The following is a 15,073-nucleotide window of genomic DNA, read 5'->3' on the forward strand; positions in this document are numbered from 1 at the left end:
TACGCTAGTTAACAAATTTAAACTTTTTGTTTGTTACATGAGAAAAATCACCTGATCTTAAAGGAACTTTTTGCGCTGAATTCGAATATGCACTCGGTTTCTCTCCATCACGTACAGTTTTCCCGTAACAGAGGGATTTTCGGGAAATTCCCTCAAAAATTTCCCTTTTTCAGATATTTTATTCCCCTAGCTCCTGTCCCCTTACATATAGTAACATAGAAATTATACGTAAGTATACCCTGATTTATATTTAATAAACCCTAAAAGTTTCGTAAAAATCGCTTTGTTCTTTCTAGAGAAATAAATATATTTGTATGTATACTGTGTGCACTGTTTATTGCACCTGATAGTAATGCTTTCAGATCTCCTGAGTTGGGGTAAAAACGATTTGCTTTATTACTACAAACACAGACATAAAAATGAATATTTACAATAGTCAACAACACACTTATATTGCTCTCTGTAAATTAGAAACGTGTATAAAAATAGAATGTACTTCCAACGTATATTTTTTTTAAACGTACAGTATATGTATATTTTAATACAATCCTCCAAGTTTTTTCGTTTTGTTCATGAAATAGTTATCAATATTTGTTATCAAATGTAACAGAATGCAAAAGAAAGAAAGAATGGAATACAGACTCATTGTTGACAACAATGAACTAATGCACTCTGAATTTTCCACTACGGTATCGTTTCCCCCCTCCCCCCGCGCATTTCTTTCTTTCTTCTGTTCTTGACACCTGATGAGGGAGTTTTGTACATTTTTATATTGATGTGTGGTTTAACACTACTTCACTTTCAAAGTTGTCTTTGCTGGTAAGAGTGCTTTCATGTTTGATCTTAACGGCATTGTACCCAACTAAGACCAGAAGTTTAGTTTGTGATCAGTACAATGGCGTCAAGAGGACGGCGTTCGTGTGTTAACTCACCAAATACTTTTTGTTATGTGTGTGGCCAGTTTGTAGTTAAATGACAGTGTAGATCCATTACGCCATCGGTGAAACTAGCATATTATATATATTTTGGATGTCGTGTGGGAGATCAGGACAAAACTTGGGCACCCAACATAATTTGTGCGTCGTGCTACGTCACTTTAATTGCATGGGCCAAAGGGAAACGGAGGTTCATGAAATTTGCTGTACCAATGGTGTGGAGAGAACCCACCAACCATCTGGATGATTGTTATTTTTGTCTCACAGTAGTTAAGGGACATTCTAAAAAAAGCAAATACACAGTAGTTAAGGAACATTCTAAAAAAAAGCAAATACACAATAAGTTATCCCAACGTTAAATCCGCAATTAGACCTATTCCGCACGGTGATGAACTTCCACTTCCCGAGCCCCCTACCAACTGGCAAAAGACTCTGATGATGATCATGACCTTGATGAACCATCGACATCAACATGTACATCCAAGGATCCAACGTTCATCCCTGACTGTGTTCGCGAGCCACATTTCATCCGGCAATGTGAACTTAATGACCTAGTCCGTGATTTGCACCTGACAAAACAAGAGGCGGAACTTCCGGGATCAAGGCTCCAGCAGTGGAACTTATTGGATGCAGAAACGAACATATCAGTGTACAGGAAAAGGCATGTTCAATTTTCAAGCTATTTCTCAATGCAAGATAATGTGTGCGTATGTACGGATATAAATGGGTTGATGGCGGAGCTAGGAATTCCTTACGTTCCAGAAGAATGGAGGTTATTTATCGACGCGTCAAAGGTCAGCCTTAAAGCTGTCCTTTTACATAATGGAAATAAAAAACCTTCTATACCACTTGCGCACTCAGTGAAGATTAAGGAATCCTATGACACCATGTCAACTTTGCTAAATCTTATAAATTACAAGGACCATTGTTGGCAAATATGTTGTCATCTCAAGGTAGTTGGTATTTTATTAGAACTGCAGTGCGGTTACACGAAGTACCAATGTTTTTTATGTTTATGGGATAGCCGAGCTGATGACAAACATTATGAAGTGAAGGAATGGGAACCTAGAGTGAATTACGTACCTGGAGAATGCAACGTCAAATACGCTCCTTTGGTAGATCCTAATAAGATATTACTACCGCCACTTCATATCAAGTTACGACTTATGAAAAACTTTGTCAAAGCCATGGACACATCTGGTGAAGGTTTCAAGTATTTGCGAGATAAGTTCCCTAACCTGAGTGATGCTAAGATTTCAGCGGGAGTGTTTATTGGTCCCCAAATTAGGAAATTAATGCTTGATGATAGCTTTGACAGCAAGTTAAACAGTGCTGAGCTAGCTGCCTGGACAGCATTTAAGTGTGTTGTGCGCAACTTTCTGGGCAATAACAAAGCTGAGAGTTACACAGAAATCGTACAGGACATGATACAGAAATACAAAGAGTTGGGTTGTAGGATGTCTTTAAAAATCCACTTTTTGCACTCCCACCTCAGCTTCTTTCCTGCTAACCTAGGTGCTCTCAGCGACGAACAGGGGGAAAGATTCCACCAAGATATAATGGCAATGGAGAAAAGGTACCAGGGACGATGGGATTCTTCAATGATGGGGGACTATTGTTGGGGTCTTGTTAGAGAATGCAACATTTCTTACAAAAGAAGGAAGTAGTTGATTGGTTGATTGATTGATTTTGAGTTTTACGTCCCGTTCAGCAGCGAGGCTATATGAGACGTGGACCTACTGATTAACGTGGAATCCGAACCACATGAGCTCCCGCCGGGAATCGAACCCGGGTCTCCCACGCCAAAGGCGCGTACGCTAACCGCTTAGCCACGGAAGAGCTCAAAGAAGGAAGTAGTGTACGTTTTTGTAACCTAATGGAAGTTTCATATATTGTGATAGTTTTGATTGTCTTTTCATGACCTTTTGGTACATTTGTATTATTGTTTATTGTAAATTGTCACACTTGTAAATTATATTGTATTATATTTTATATATGTGTTTGTGGCAATAAAGCAAAACGTTTTACCTCAACTTAAGAGATCTGAAAGCATTACTATAAGGTGCAATAAACAGTACACACAGTATACATACAAACATATTTATTTCTCTAGAAAGAATAAAGCGATTATTACGAAACTTGAAGGGTTTGTTAAATATGAATCAAAGTATACTTAGGTATAATTTCTATGTTAGTATATGCAAGGGGACAAGATCTTGGGGTGTAAAATAAACGAAAAGGGAAATTTTTGAGGGATTTTCCAGAAAATACCTCTGTTACGGGAAAATCGTACGTGATGGAGAAAAACCGAGTGCATATTCGAATTCAGCGGAAAAAGTTCCTTTAAGAACAGGTATTTCCTTTTATGTAACAAAACCTTTGTTAACTATTTAAACCTGACCAACATAGTACACACGCTATGCACCTATATGCCAAAGCTGAAAGCCGGCCCATATTTACTCAGCAAATTCATCATCCTTACGGATTTCATCTTTGAACTATTACTATGAAGTCAAGAAACCTTTTCAACATTTCAGCACTTCATTGCTTGCTGTAAAATGCATTTTTCTTGTTTTGTTTTGTACCCAGCTAAAAATATCAATTAATAAATAAATAGTGTTACCATTGGCGGATCCAAGGAAGGGGCTATTGAGACGATCGCCCCCAAGAAGAGTAAACTATCTTATTTTATACATATAAATAAAACCCATCCCAGAGTTTGAAGCTGTTAAAAGTAGCTCTAAGTAGCAGTATGACAACCCACCGCTTCCCCTCCAGAAGTCGGTTTTGGATCCTCCCCTGCCTGTTACCCATCTAACAATGAAACAACAAATAAATGAATACTCATGGCCCAAGAGAAGGCGTTACCTTCTGCGGCCCTCCTATCTTTAGATGGGATTAAAATTGCACTTAATAGTAATAAAAGCGTTTAAACTGAAGCCTGTAATAAAAGAGATCGGTATAGTTACGCATTACGTATCAATAACCAAAAAATCCAAAGTGTTTATAGTAGAGTGTCACTTCATAGTTAAATGATTGACTGGCGTAAGTGTGCTGTTCTGTCTTACAGGTTATTGTGGGTTCGATTGCCTGTGGAGTTACTGGCCTTCACACGGTCAGAAACTTTGATCCCAGGTTTTGTCACTAGATTTCGTCTCATATAGTCTCAGTTCTGAGCTGGGGCATTACAACTCACGTCAATTATAAAACCAATTGTAGAAGTCAAGCACTTAAACTAATTGTTTTTGTGACGTCACACTTTGCGGTTCCCGTGCTTAGTAGAAAGGAGAAAGAGTAGGCAGGAATCCAGATATCAAGAAAGAACGGCGAAGGAAGGAAGAGAATATTGATAGCTTTCTCAATGGTTGAAGCAAATTACACTTGAATTCATGACAGCGTGTTTGTGTAGCCTACGAGTACCTGTTTTACTCGATGGGAGACTAAAAATACAGGGTGGCCTAAAAGTAGGTATACAGTATCGGACTGATCAGCTCGTTGCATTTTATATCATTTCTTATTGTTATCCAACAGGTAGACTTAGTTTCTTTATTATTTGTTCTGAATGTGTTTTTACCTACATATTAAGTTTGGAAGAGCCGAAGCAAATAAACCCATAAACTAGAATGTTAAACTTGATCAATGTAGGGGTGTATACCTACTTTTGGATCACCCTGTTTAATAATTTTCATCTCGTTCTCGTTCAAGAGTTATCGTGTGAACTAACGTATGGAGGTAAGTGGCAGTTAATCATTAAAATGTTAACGGATTGATTTCGTCAATGTACTCGGTTGAGATAATCGTTCTAGCTATTTATTGCAAGGAACATAATTTAAAAATTCGCTTTCGTTCGAGAGTTATCGCGTGAACTAACGGAGGAACTAAGTCACCGTTAACCGTTAACATATTAAGAAATTCATTTCATTAATAAAATAGGTTGAGATAATCATTCTAGCTATCTATTGCAAGAAACATAATTTAAAAATTTGCTTTCGTTCAAGGGTTATCTTTTGGTCTAACGGAAGGACGTAAGTTGTCGTTACCCATTAAAATGTTAACGGATTGACTTCATTTCTATTGATAACTTTGCTTGCGCTTAAGACTTATCTCGTGGAGTAATGAATCGTATCAAAATTACAATCCCACTTGCTTCATCCTTATAAATGATCAGGGATATTTTGAATGCATGATTCGGAAGTTAAACCAGGAAGGAAACGAACATTACAATTGAATATTAGAAACTAGCAAGGTACTGATGTCATCCTATTATAATATAAATCACATTTATTATTATATGAAGGTATTGATTTCTTTAAGGTTATGCAAACATATCTTTGACATTCTTTAATTTAGCGATTTTGAACCTAATGATCGCGACCCACGAACCGGTACTAGGGGAATACTTGTGGTATCTCCAATATCTTGTATCAAGCTGAACTGTTACATACATACAGTACTTTTGTTTCCTCACACCGAATATCAATTTAGGTTTTGGTAGCAGACAGGTTTCGTCGGAAATTATCTGAACGAGACAACTAAGGTGTCAATCGATTCAGTAGGGTCTAAGGAATGTTTTAAAGTTGGTGATATGTGGTTGCCGAGATATTCAAGATCAAAGTATAAGGGAATGGAGCCATAGACAAATTGTGAAAATCGCTTCTAAAGCGTACCGCATGCAGCAAAATTTAGCCTTTGTGAATAAAGAAGAATTTAGCCTTTATGAATAAAAGAGAAGATCTTAGAAGTGTTTTTTTATAACAAGAGAAAGAATTACAGTAAAATACTTTCAGATAGAAAATATATGGAGTAAGTTTTGCACACTACAAACTGCTTAAAGTAAAATCTTGAAATTAGACAGTACCAAGGGCTCCCATGTTGTGGTTTCCAACGGGGGTGCAAATATAAGCAACGTTTCAAATATAGTTTCAAATTTTGCTGTAATGTAAAAATTCTATTGGGTTTTCGATATTCCCAAGTACAATTTCCTCTTAGGGGGGCGATCGCCCCACTTTGCCTCCTCATGATGGGCACGCTTGGACATGGAATTTGTAACATAAAATAGAATTTGATAGTAATTCTACTTGGAAGGGAAGAATGGGAATGGCAATTATTATAACAAGATGTTCATATCAATTACAGTTTAAAACAACAGGAAAAAGTGGTATTTAGACTCTGCTTTTAAATTGTGACTGACCGTTTCTCACTGTTGCACACATTGTGCCGTCTTCTGCTGCATGCGGTACGCTTTAGAACTGATTTTCACCATTTGTCTATAGCTCCCTCCTCTTATACTTTAAGCTTGAATATCTCGGCAACCACACATCGGCAAGTGATGAGACCAACTTTAAAATACTGTTTAGGCCCTACTGAATCGACTGACACCTTAATTGCCCCTATCAGACAATTTCCAACAAAACCCGCTTGCTACCTAATTTTTATTTAAATACCACACATGGAAATTGTGTCCCTGTGTCCCTGCGTTAATATGGGCTTGTTTTTGGGTCATTTAAAGTTAGAGGCCAGTCTGAAATAGGTCCCAGACTGTAAAATGCTTAGAAACTGTACTCTAATCAATGCAATACTTAAATTTCTGTTAATTCCTGAAGAACTCGGTAACATAAACATCGTGTTTTTCACTAACACAATGAAATATTTTAAACACGTTCTTAAAAATGATAACTGTATAGTAAAACTGAGGTAAACACGTTTCAGATGAGAACACATGTGTTTTATTCGTTACAACTTACTGTTGTTTTATTTTAATTTACTCCATTTAAAATATAACTGTAATAAAGCAAATATTCCTATATTATATGCCTATTTACATGATCATACTAAGTTGAATTCTACATTCAGTAGAGATATTTAGTACTACCCCTGAGGCTTTGTCTCTTTTCTTTCCTTTTTTAAATAATTCATTTCTTGGCTTCTTTAGCAAAACAATGCATTCAGTTCAGCTGAGATAGTTGTATATTTAGTTCAATTGCCTCTGTCATAGTCTTTCTCTTACGATTTTGTTTTAGTAACAATTCTTAAATCTGCACTGTTTACATGCCAGCACGAAATACAGGGTATTGCAAAAAGGAGACCTCATTTTAAAAGTCCAAATGTATTGATAAAAACATATTACAAAAATGGAATAAATTTCAAAAGTCTATTATGGCGAGTTGACTTTCGCGAACTCCGCTCAAACGTTTGCCGAATTTTTTCCAGCGTTCATCGGAAGTGCGAGGCCGACCTGGGCTCTTACCTTTGCACAAGCATCGTGTCTCTTCAAATTGACGATAGCAACAACGAACTATTTTGGGTGCAGGCGGATCAATGCCGAATCGCAGAGGAAAGGCACGTTGGACCGAAATCACTGCAAATTGCAGCACACAAAACGCATTCTGTTGAGCGGACGCCATCTTACTTCTGGCCGACTGCAAACTGAGAATACACATTTTTTTTTCGAAGAACTAAGGCTGGGTCGTGGGACGATAACTCAGGTAACGTAGTTTCTTACTGGACATTGTTCTGAACCTTTTAGGGACGCCTATTTTAAAGTAGTTCTTTTTGCAAAGACGAAAAAGAAATCAAACTTTTTATTATATTGTACAAGGTGGAGTAGTAAGTCTTGCAATATATTGGTACAAAACATACCAGTATTTATTGCAATACAGTGAAAGTAGGAAACATTCAAATTATGCTCGTCGTGGTGGGATGTCTGCAGACACCTTCCTGTTAGTTATTCGATTATATATGGATACTATTGATGTTAGTCATTGCTCATATCCAACTATTCTTGGTTGGTGAGGCATTGCGATTTCAGGAAGTGCACCTTGGACCAAACAATGTGGTAATACAAAGGGGCAGGTTCAGGACTATGTGCCGAGTGTGGTTTCGCGTTATCCTATTACAACAACATGTGATTTCGGTTTAACAATGAAGGACATTTTTGATGTGGTCTAAGCATGCATTCGCTCCAACTGTTCGGAATAAAAGCATTGCTGGTATGACCGTTAGGACGTTATTGCCATAAAAATTGTAGTACAATTGGTAGATTTGTTATTTATATTAAAGTCTGTCTTCGGCCCTGACACTAATGTGGGGAAAATTTCGTTCATTTTGTGGTCGGCTAAGGCTGCTTATGTATCTAGTATAAGTTATATGTTACATCCATGGACTATATTTAATAATATCTTAGAGCTCCTTCGTGGCTTAGCGGTTAGCCTACGCGCCTTTGCCGCGGGAGACCCGGGTTCGATTCCCGCCGGGACCTCAAGTGGTTCGGAATCCACATTAATCAGTAGGTCCACGTTTCATATAGCCTCGCTGCTGAACGGGATGTTAAACTCAATTCAATTATCTTTTTTTTTTTTTTTTTTTGACAAGCTATCTAATATTTTTGTTTCAGGTTAGTATATTAAAAAAAACACATCTCGTCTGCCAAAATTTATTTTTAAGAGACTTCGAAAAGTTGTGCTTTCTCTGTGTAAATAATATTCATATGAACATGAAAAAAGATTTGGAAAACACATTAATATTGAAGTTAGGCTCAATAAATTTTTTATTCACCAAGCAAAACTTACCTTCAAGGAGGAACTATATTTACGGCACATCAAGGTATAACATAATGTAGGCTATTATAAACTCTTATTTTTGATTTCTTAGAGGCAATAAATAAATGCCAAAACAGGAAGAAAATTTTTTGTGGAGTCTTCTCTGAGTATAACAAAAGTGCTGGAGATCTTATAATGTAAGATTAAGAGGAACCTACTGGAGAGAAAAATTAACTTGAGATACGCGATTGATCAGTATAAAACATATAACTAACAAACTCATAATACATCGTATTTGAAACGCAGTTAAGAGTTAACTGATCTGGCCCAGATATTGTACGCAAGAAAGTAGTGGTAGGTTTGCATAATAGCGTTCAGTTCGACGAGCTGGCATCAAAACGATAACAACTTTGTTGTTAATGTTGATGAGATCACGCGCAAGAAAAGAACATCTTGGAATGAGACGAATTCTTTCATTTTAATATCCTACGATTATGCCCGTTAGGCTAAGATAGACGGATGATGGAAGAATTGGTGGAATGGGAATGTGGGGGGAAATGGGGGTACCTTGAGAAGATCCATGAACACGATGTTGTCCACTAAAAACTTACTCGAGCGGGGATCGATCCAGGGACTCCACGCAGCAGAAGTAAGCGCTTTACTACTGAGACCCCGTGGAACATTTTAATTTCCACTGGCTATGTATCTCCATACAAAGAGAGTTCTATTCGATGTTTAAAAGATTATCTTTACAAGTTTGAACCTATTATGGACCATATAGAAAGTAGTATTACTATTGATTGATTGGATGCGAGAAGTTTGCGCCCTACCACAAAAATAGGAAAAAAATGCGCCCGCTATATATTTCCACTGTGATGTTTGCGCCCTACAATTCAACTTGTTTTTATCAGCGGCGTAGCGTAAGGGAACGCCGGTATGCCCGCCATCCCCTGTTAATAAGAAAAAAAATACGTGTTTCATTATATATAAATTGTTTGCTTGTAATTATCACAATTATTTCCACTGTAATCTTCTAGATGCACTCTCTCGTCTTACTTTGACAAGCGGAACGTACGCATGCGCGTCACTCAGATGGAATATTTTTGTCTTTCCTCTTGTCATATGCTATGTTCCTTGGGCTTTCAAGCCTACTGAAAGCATCGGGGTTTTCGTATGCTTTCTGTTGAATGCGCATGCCCAACTACTTGCTTTCTTACTCCCTTCATCCCTCGCAACTCTACATTTTGTTTAGTTATACGCTGGCGTATTCAAGTATTTCCAACTCTACATATTTTGAACTAAGCTATAGTTTCTGTACAAAACGTACGAGAGCTAACATCAAGGAGATAGAAACAAAACAGAAATGGCTAGTTCAATGCCTCTTTGAAGCATTTTGGTTATGTAAATAATAGTATAAAAATAGTTATGCTTTAATCGTAATTAAATACATCGTAATTGTAATCGTAATTAAAGGCAAACTATTAATCTTCATCATAAATACATAATATGTCCAGTGGCGTGGCCAGAATCTTCGAAGGAGCTTACACATACAAGCATAAATATATCTAAAGCATTCTGTAGAATCACGGTCACCGATCTGGTAGGCCAAGAGAGCCAGCACTCCCCGCCCCTTGCAAAGATTGCTTGGGCCCTTCAGTCACTGGCACATATCCCGGGGAGATGAGGGGGATATTTCCCCTCCAATCTCGGAACAGGGGAACTGTCCCCACAATAATCCAATTTGAAATTGTGATGATTTGTATCCGACTGCCAGAAAGGAAAGTGAGATTAAATTGATGTCCCTTGACTTGTTTTATTTTTAAAGAAAGAATCCATATTCTTTAATACTTCATTGTCATTAATTATTGTTAGTCTATCTTCAACTATTTGTTTAATTCCTGTAACGATATCTAGAATGCTATTGTGATCATCATAATTTTGCTCAAATAAGAGTATTGTTGCGCGATACATAGTTGATTTTCTTTCATAGTTTTGGGGAAGTCATTATTTAAATTATTATAAAACAAGCGTTCTAAAATTTTAATGTAGATAATTGTGAATGCCTAAGTAAAAACATACCAATTATAAATATGCATGTATTCAGATTTCAGAATGTGTTTACGGCACTGATTTGTAATACTGATATGTACCACAATTTCATCTGCATTGCCTGATATATAATATACAACAGGTTCACCTCAGAAATCAGATTAATCTACCTTAATATGAGTCTCATCTCCCCTCCCCCCAGAATAAGCCTCAAATATGCCCTCCTCCCTCAAATCTATCCTCCTCCCAATGTTGAAGACAACTCTGCTCCCCTGATCCCCCACAGCATTGTTTTTCAACTTCATAAATATTTTGAACATCGCTTTAAAAAATATATTGAAACGGTCTTGCACGTCTCCCGAATGTTGAAAACAGATTTTCGCCCCTGCATTCAGTATCTGAATATCTGACAACGAATTACATACGCAGAAACAGGCCCCCAGAGTAAGTTTAAGTGCTTGCTAGTTGCATCTTCAAATGATATACATATACACTCAGGCCCATATTCACGAGTGGGCGTCTGAGTTCCGAACCCAAGATGACAAATTTCTAGGGGCGGCTTTTTCAAGAACGAGATTGAAGTATGATATGCGGAGAAAGAAACTGTCCACGAGAAATAAATAAAGGGAACTATGCAGGAAACAATGTTCATACAACAGTAGGGCCGAGTTTTCTCGTTACAACGGTAGTGGCAAGAAGGAGCTGAGACAATTGCTTATTGGCTTTTAACGTAATCCATACATATGCTTCTGTATGCCCCACTAGGCCACCAATTAGGGGAACCTCCCTTCTAAATTTTTATAACCCTATATTTCCCCTAAGAATAGGTATGTATTGCTGATTGGAGTAATATTGTATCGCACAAGTGACTAACTTTGGCATCCCCGTTTCGGAATATCACGCTACGCAACTGGTTTTTATATCGTATAAAGTAGGTTCCCCCTCACAGTTCAACCAGGCTTCCTTTCCGTCGTCTCAGTGATCGTTACTTCATCCGTTATAATTTCCCGAATTAAGCGGAAAAAATAAAATTTTAGTTAACTAAAGGGCAATCCATCCGAATACAATTTTACACTATGCTACAATATTCACAAGTGTAAGTTACTGATATATATTAATATAATTAACAAAACTATTTGAGTATACATATGTAATTTACATAAAGGCTATTTGGCTGTAGCCAGATATCCCTGTCCACAATCCTTGCGAGCTATTTGGCTTTTTAGGACGCAAAATATAGAAAAGTACCGTAAGATAAGTGCTTTACACATCAGGGGTTATTTTGCATAAATATGAAAAGAGTTGCACAGTCCTCTGTCCGTGAAACCATGAACTGCAAAGAGGAAGTTTCAACTGCTACCGTAAGATAGAACATCTAACTGTATTTTAGCTATAATATCGACGGCGGGAAGGTTTGTTGTTGTAGATGTATGGAAAGCAGTCACTGTAAAGGCCGACAAAATTTGAAAGATGTCACCTATAAAGAACTTCGTTAAGTCAGTTTCGTAAGAATACTACTGTGTATAATGGGACTTTGAAACAATACTTGACATTGAAGTGTGAAACATTTTAAAGTCCTAAAAAAGATAAAACTAGGAGAAGACAGTTTCAGCCTCTTATCGGGGTTACTTTGCTGCGGTCCAAAGTAACCCTTTAGATAGGAAATTACCAGTAGCGGTTCGTGGTTTGTAAAACCAGCAGTTGCAGTATCATAAGGTACATGCTTACGCGCGACTTCCACTCCACCCCCAACCTTCCTTCTCTTGTGTCGTTGCCTCCGAGCTCTACTGCTATGTTTATTGATTTAAGTACAGGGTGGCCCAAAAGTAGGTATACAGTCCCGTACTGAATTTTATATCATTTCTTATTATTATCAAACAGGTAGACTTAGTTTCTTTATTATTTGTTCTTAACATCTTTTTACTTATAACTTAAGCCCAGAGGAGTCGAAGCAAATAAATCCATAAACTGGAATGTTACACTTGATCAATGCAGGGGTGTATACGTACTTTAGGGCCAAACTGTATATTAACAATTACTGAACTAACCTATCTTTTCTGTTTCCTTCGGAACAAGGTAAACAATAACTGTCATTGCACATTTATACGTTATGCATATACGACACTTTTAAACAAGAGATAAATAGAATGTAGCATGTGTTGTAATGCAGGGAAATATAAACAGCATGAGAGCATTACGGAAACATTAAAGAAAAAGAAGATATATATATATATATATATATATATATATATATATATATATATATATATATATATATATATATATATATGTATGTAAAGCTAAACAAAATTATTTAATTAAATAAATCGTACGGTACCTTATTTGAAAAGGAAGTCCATCCTTCGTTCTTTTCGAGCTGCAAATTTTTCTATTACTTGTTAATTAAAATCTGGAATGCTGTTCACCAAGTCTCTCTCAATAGATAACATTGCTAGGGTAGATAGTCTCTCTTGTGTCATGGTATTCCGTAGAAAAGTCTTTATTCTCTTTAAGGTAGAGAAGCATCTCTCTGCCTCTGATGAAGTCATTGGAATAACGAGCAAAACCTTCAGAAGTTTGGTTATTTCAGAAAAGGTTCTCTCAATGTTATTGTGCTGGAAAAATTCTAATAAACTAACTGTTCCAGATATTGATGAAAACTCGGCAGTGTTATATATTATGGAAAGTTCGAAATGAAGCTACTTTGCGTTGACAAATGGATAGAAGTCGCAAACGTTTTGAACAATTTCTTCTGGAAATTCCTTCCTGTATTCTCCAAACTTTTCATTACAGAATAAAGTGTCCGCCACAAGATGGCCAGTAAAACTAAATCTTTAACGTTACTAATAATCGCATCACACACTTCCTTCGCTTCCATGTTTAATTGTGTATTATCAGTTTTTCTTCTTTTCGATGTCTCCGACGAAACTAAAGGCTCAATAGAATATCTATTTCTTCGTTTCTTATTTTTTCACACTTTCTACAAAAACTGAAACATACTTTTGAGCACCTACCACATCAATGTCCTTTCTTTGGAACTGTCCATACAAGATGTCAATATGAGGTAAAATTTTGTGGAACAGAGTTAGCCAAAACACAAAGCTGCGTCTAGTAAGTGTGTCAATGTGCGCTCTTGCCTTCTCGATTGTGCTCGAATTTTTAATGTCTTCATTATTTAGAATATCTTTCAAACATTGAATTATTTCTTTTCTGTACAAATAAATTGTATTAACGCCGCGTGATTGGAAATTCCATCTCATAGGAACAGACCAGGGAATTCTTTTCTTTACGATATCATCAAGTAACTTTGTACGCTGTGGACTTGTTGAGAAGAAGGAACAAACTCCCTGCAAAGTGGCAAAAAATATTCTAGCATTTCTTACCACTGAAGCAGCATTGAGCATAATTAGATTCAGCTGGTGGGCATAACAATGAACGTACTCGGCGTTTGGAAACTGTTGTTTAATAATTGCTTGTACTCCTCCAGACGTTCCAGACATTACTGACGCCCCATCGTACGTCTGCGCGATTAATTTCTGTGGCTTTTCCTCTAACCTATGTTTTTCAAGTTCTTTTAACAGGCATGACGCCAAAGTTTTTGCATCATGTTTAGGAGGTTCGAGGAAAGTCCAAAATCTTTCAACTGGTTTTCCATTCACTAAATGTCGATAAATGACGGCCATTTGAAAAGTATTAGCCACATCACTAGTTTCGTCTGCAATCACAGCTAAAAATTCTGATTCTTTTATACAAACATAATATTTAAAAGTTCATTTTGAATCGTTTTAGATGTTCCCTTAAAGATAGTGGCTTTCTCCAAATGAGTTTTCATGGCTGTGTCAAGTTCTGCACTGAAATCAATGAGGCCACGATACACACCTGGGTTTGAAGATCCTCCTGTTTCGTCATGACCCCGCAACGCTAATTTAAATGCACCACAAAAACGCACACAATTAATTATAATATTTAGAATATAACGATTATGTCTCACTCTTTCGTTATGCAAAGCTATATTTCGCCTATACTCACTGTCTAACTGCTGAGCTATATTGGCAGTACCAAATAAAGCTAATTGTAATACATTTTTCATATGGATATTTGTAGCTTTGTGTCCCTTAATTCGTTCAGTCAAATGATTAATATCTTTTATGCCTATTTCAGTCCAAGCACGTTCACCCCCAAAAAGTAAACAAGGAAAACAAAATAAAGCATTTTTTTCCCTCACAACCACAAAGCCAGTCTGTGTCGTTATAATACTCGATTTTAAAAGAGCGCTGAAACTGTCTCTTACCTATTTTGACTGTTTGATTGATTGTTAAAATTGATGTTGGATGCCCTAACCTTTTTATTTCAACCTTCTCCTCCATCGGCCTACGAGAAAACGGGGTCCTGAGAAGACTGCAAACTGAATTCATTTTGAGTTTTCTGTTACTAGCGTTATATTTTAATATTAAAAATATCACTCACAGGCTAAGAACAAAAACACCATCACATTCTTCAAACACACACTTACAATAAAACAGCACAATAGGATTTTCGATTGTAAAAATA

The 15,073-nt window shown here is 36.8% G+C and overlaps 2 protein-coding genes across 2 annotated transcripts in view; both read right to left on the minus strand.

Annotated features, from left to right (window-relative positions):
- Positions 1-7,339, minus strand: part of LOC145681641 (uncharacterized) — a 46,687-nt gene extending 39,348 nt beyond the window's left edge. The window contains exon 1 of the mRNA XM_081753265.1: positions 7,183-7,339. Coding sequence (XP_081609391.1) covers positions 7,183-7,339 — 157 coding nt within the window. The remainder of the gene's footprint in view (positions 1-7,182) is intronic.
- Positions 7,340-13,485: 6,146 nt separating this feature from the next.
- Positions 13,486-14,205, minus strand: LOC145681651 (zinc finger MYM-type protein 1-like). Its single transcript, XM_081753276.1, has one exon. It carries the CDS (start codon positions 14,203-14,205, stop codon positions 13,486-13,488), a length of 720 nt encoding a protein of 239 aa, XP_081609402.1.
- Between the last annotated feature and the right edge of the window lie 868 nt (positions 14,206-15,073).

This window comes from Thermobia domestica, chromosome 1 (assembly GCF_964235325.1).
Source record: "Thermobia domestica chromosome 1, izTheDome1.hap1.1, whole genome shotgun sequence".
In the NCBI taxonomy this organism is placed as follows: domain Eukaryota; kingdom Metazoa; phylum Arthropoda; class Insecta; order Zygentoma; family Lepismatidae; genus Thermobia; species Thermobia domestica.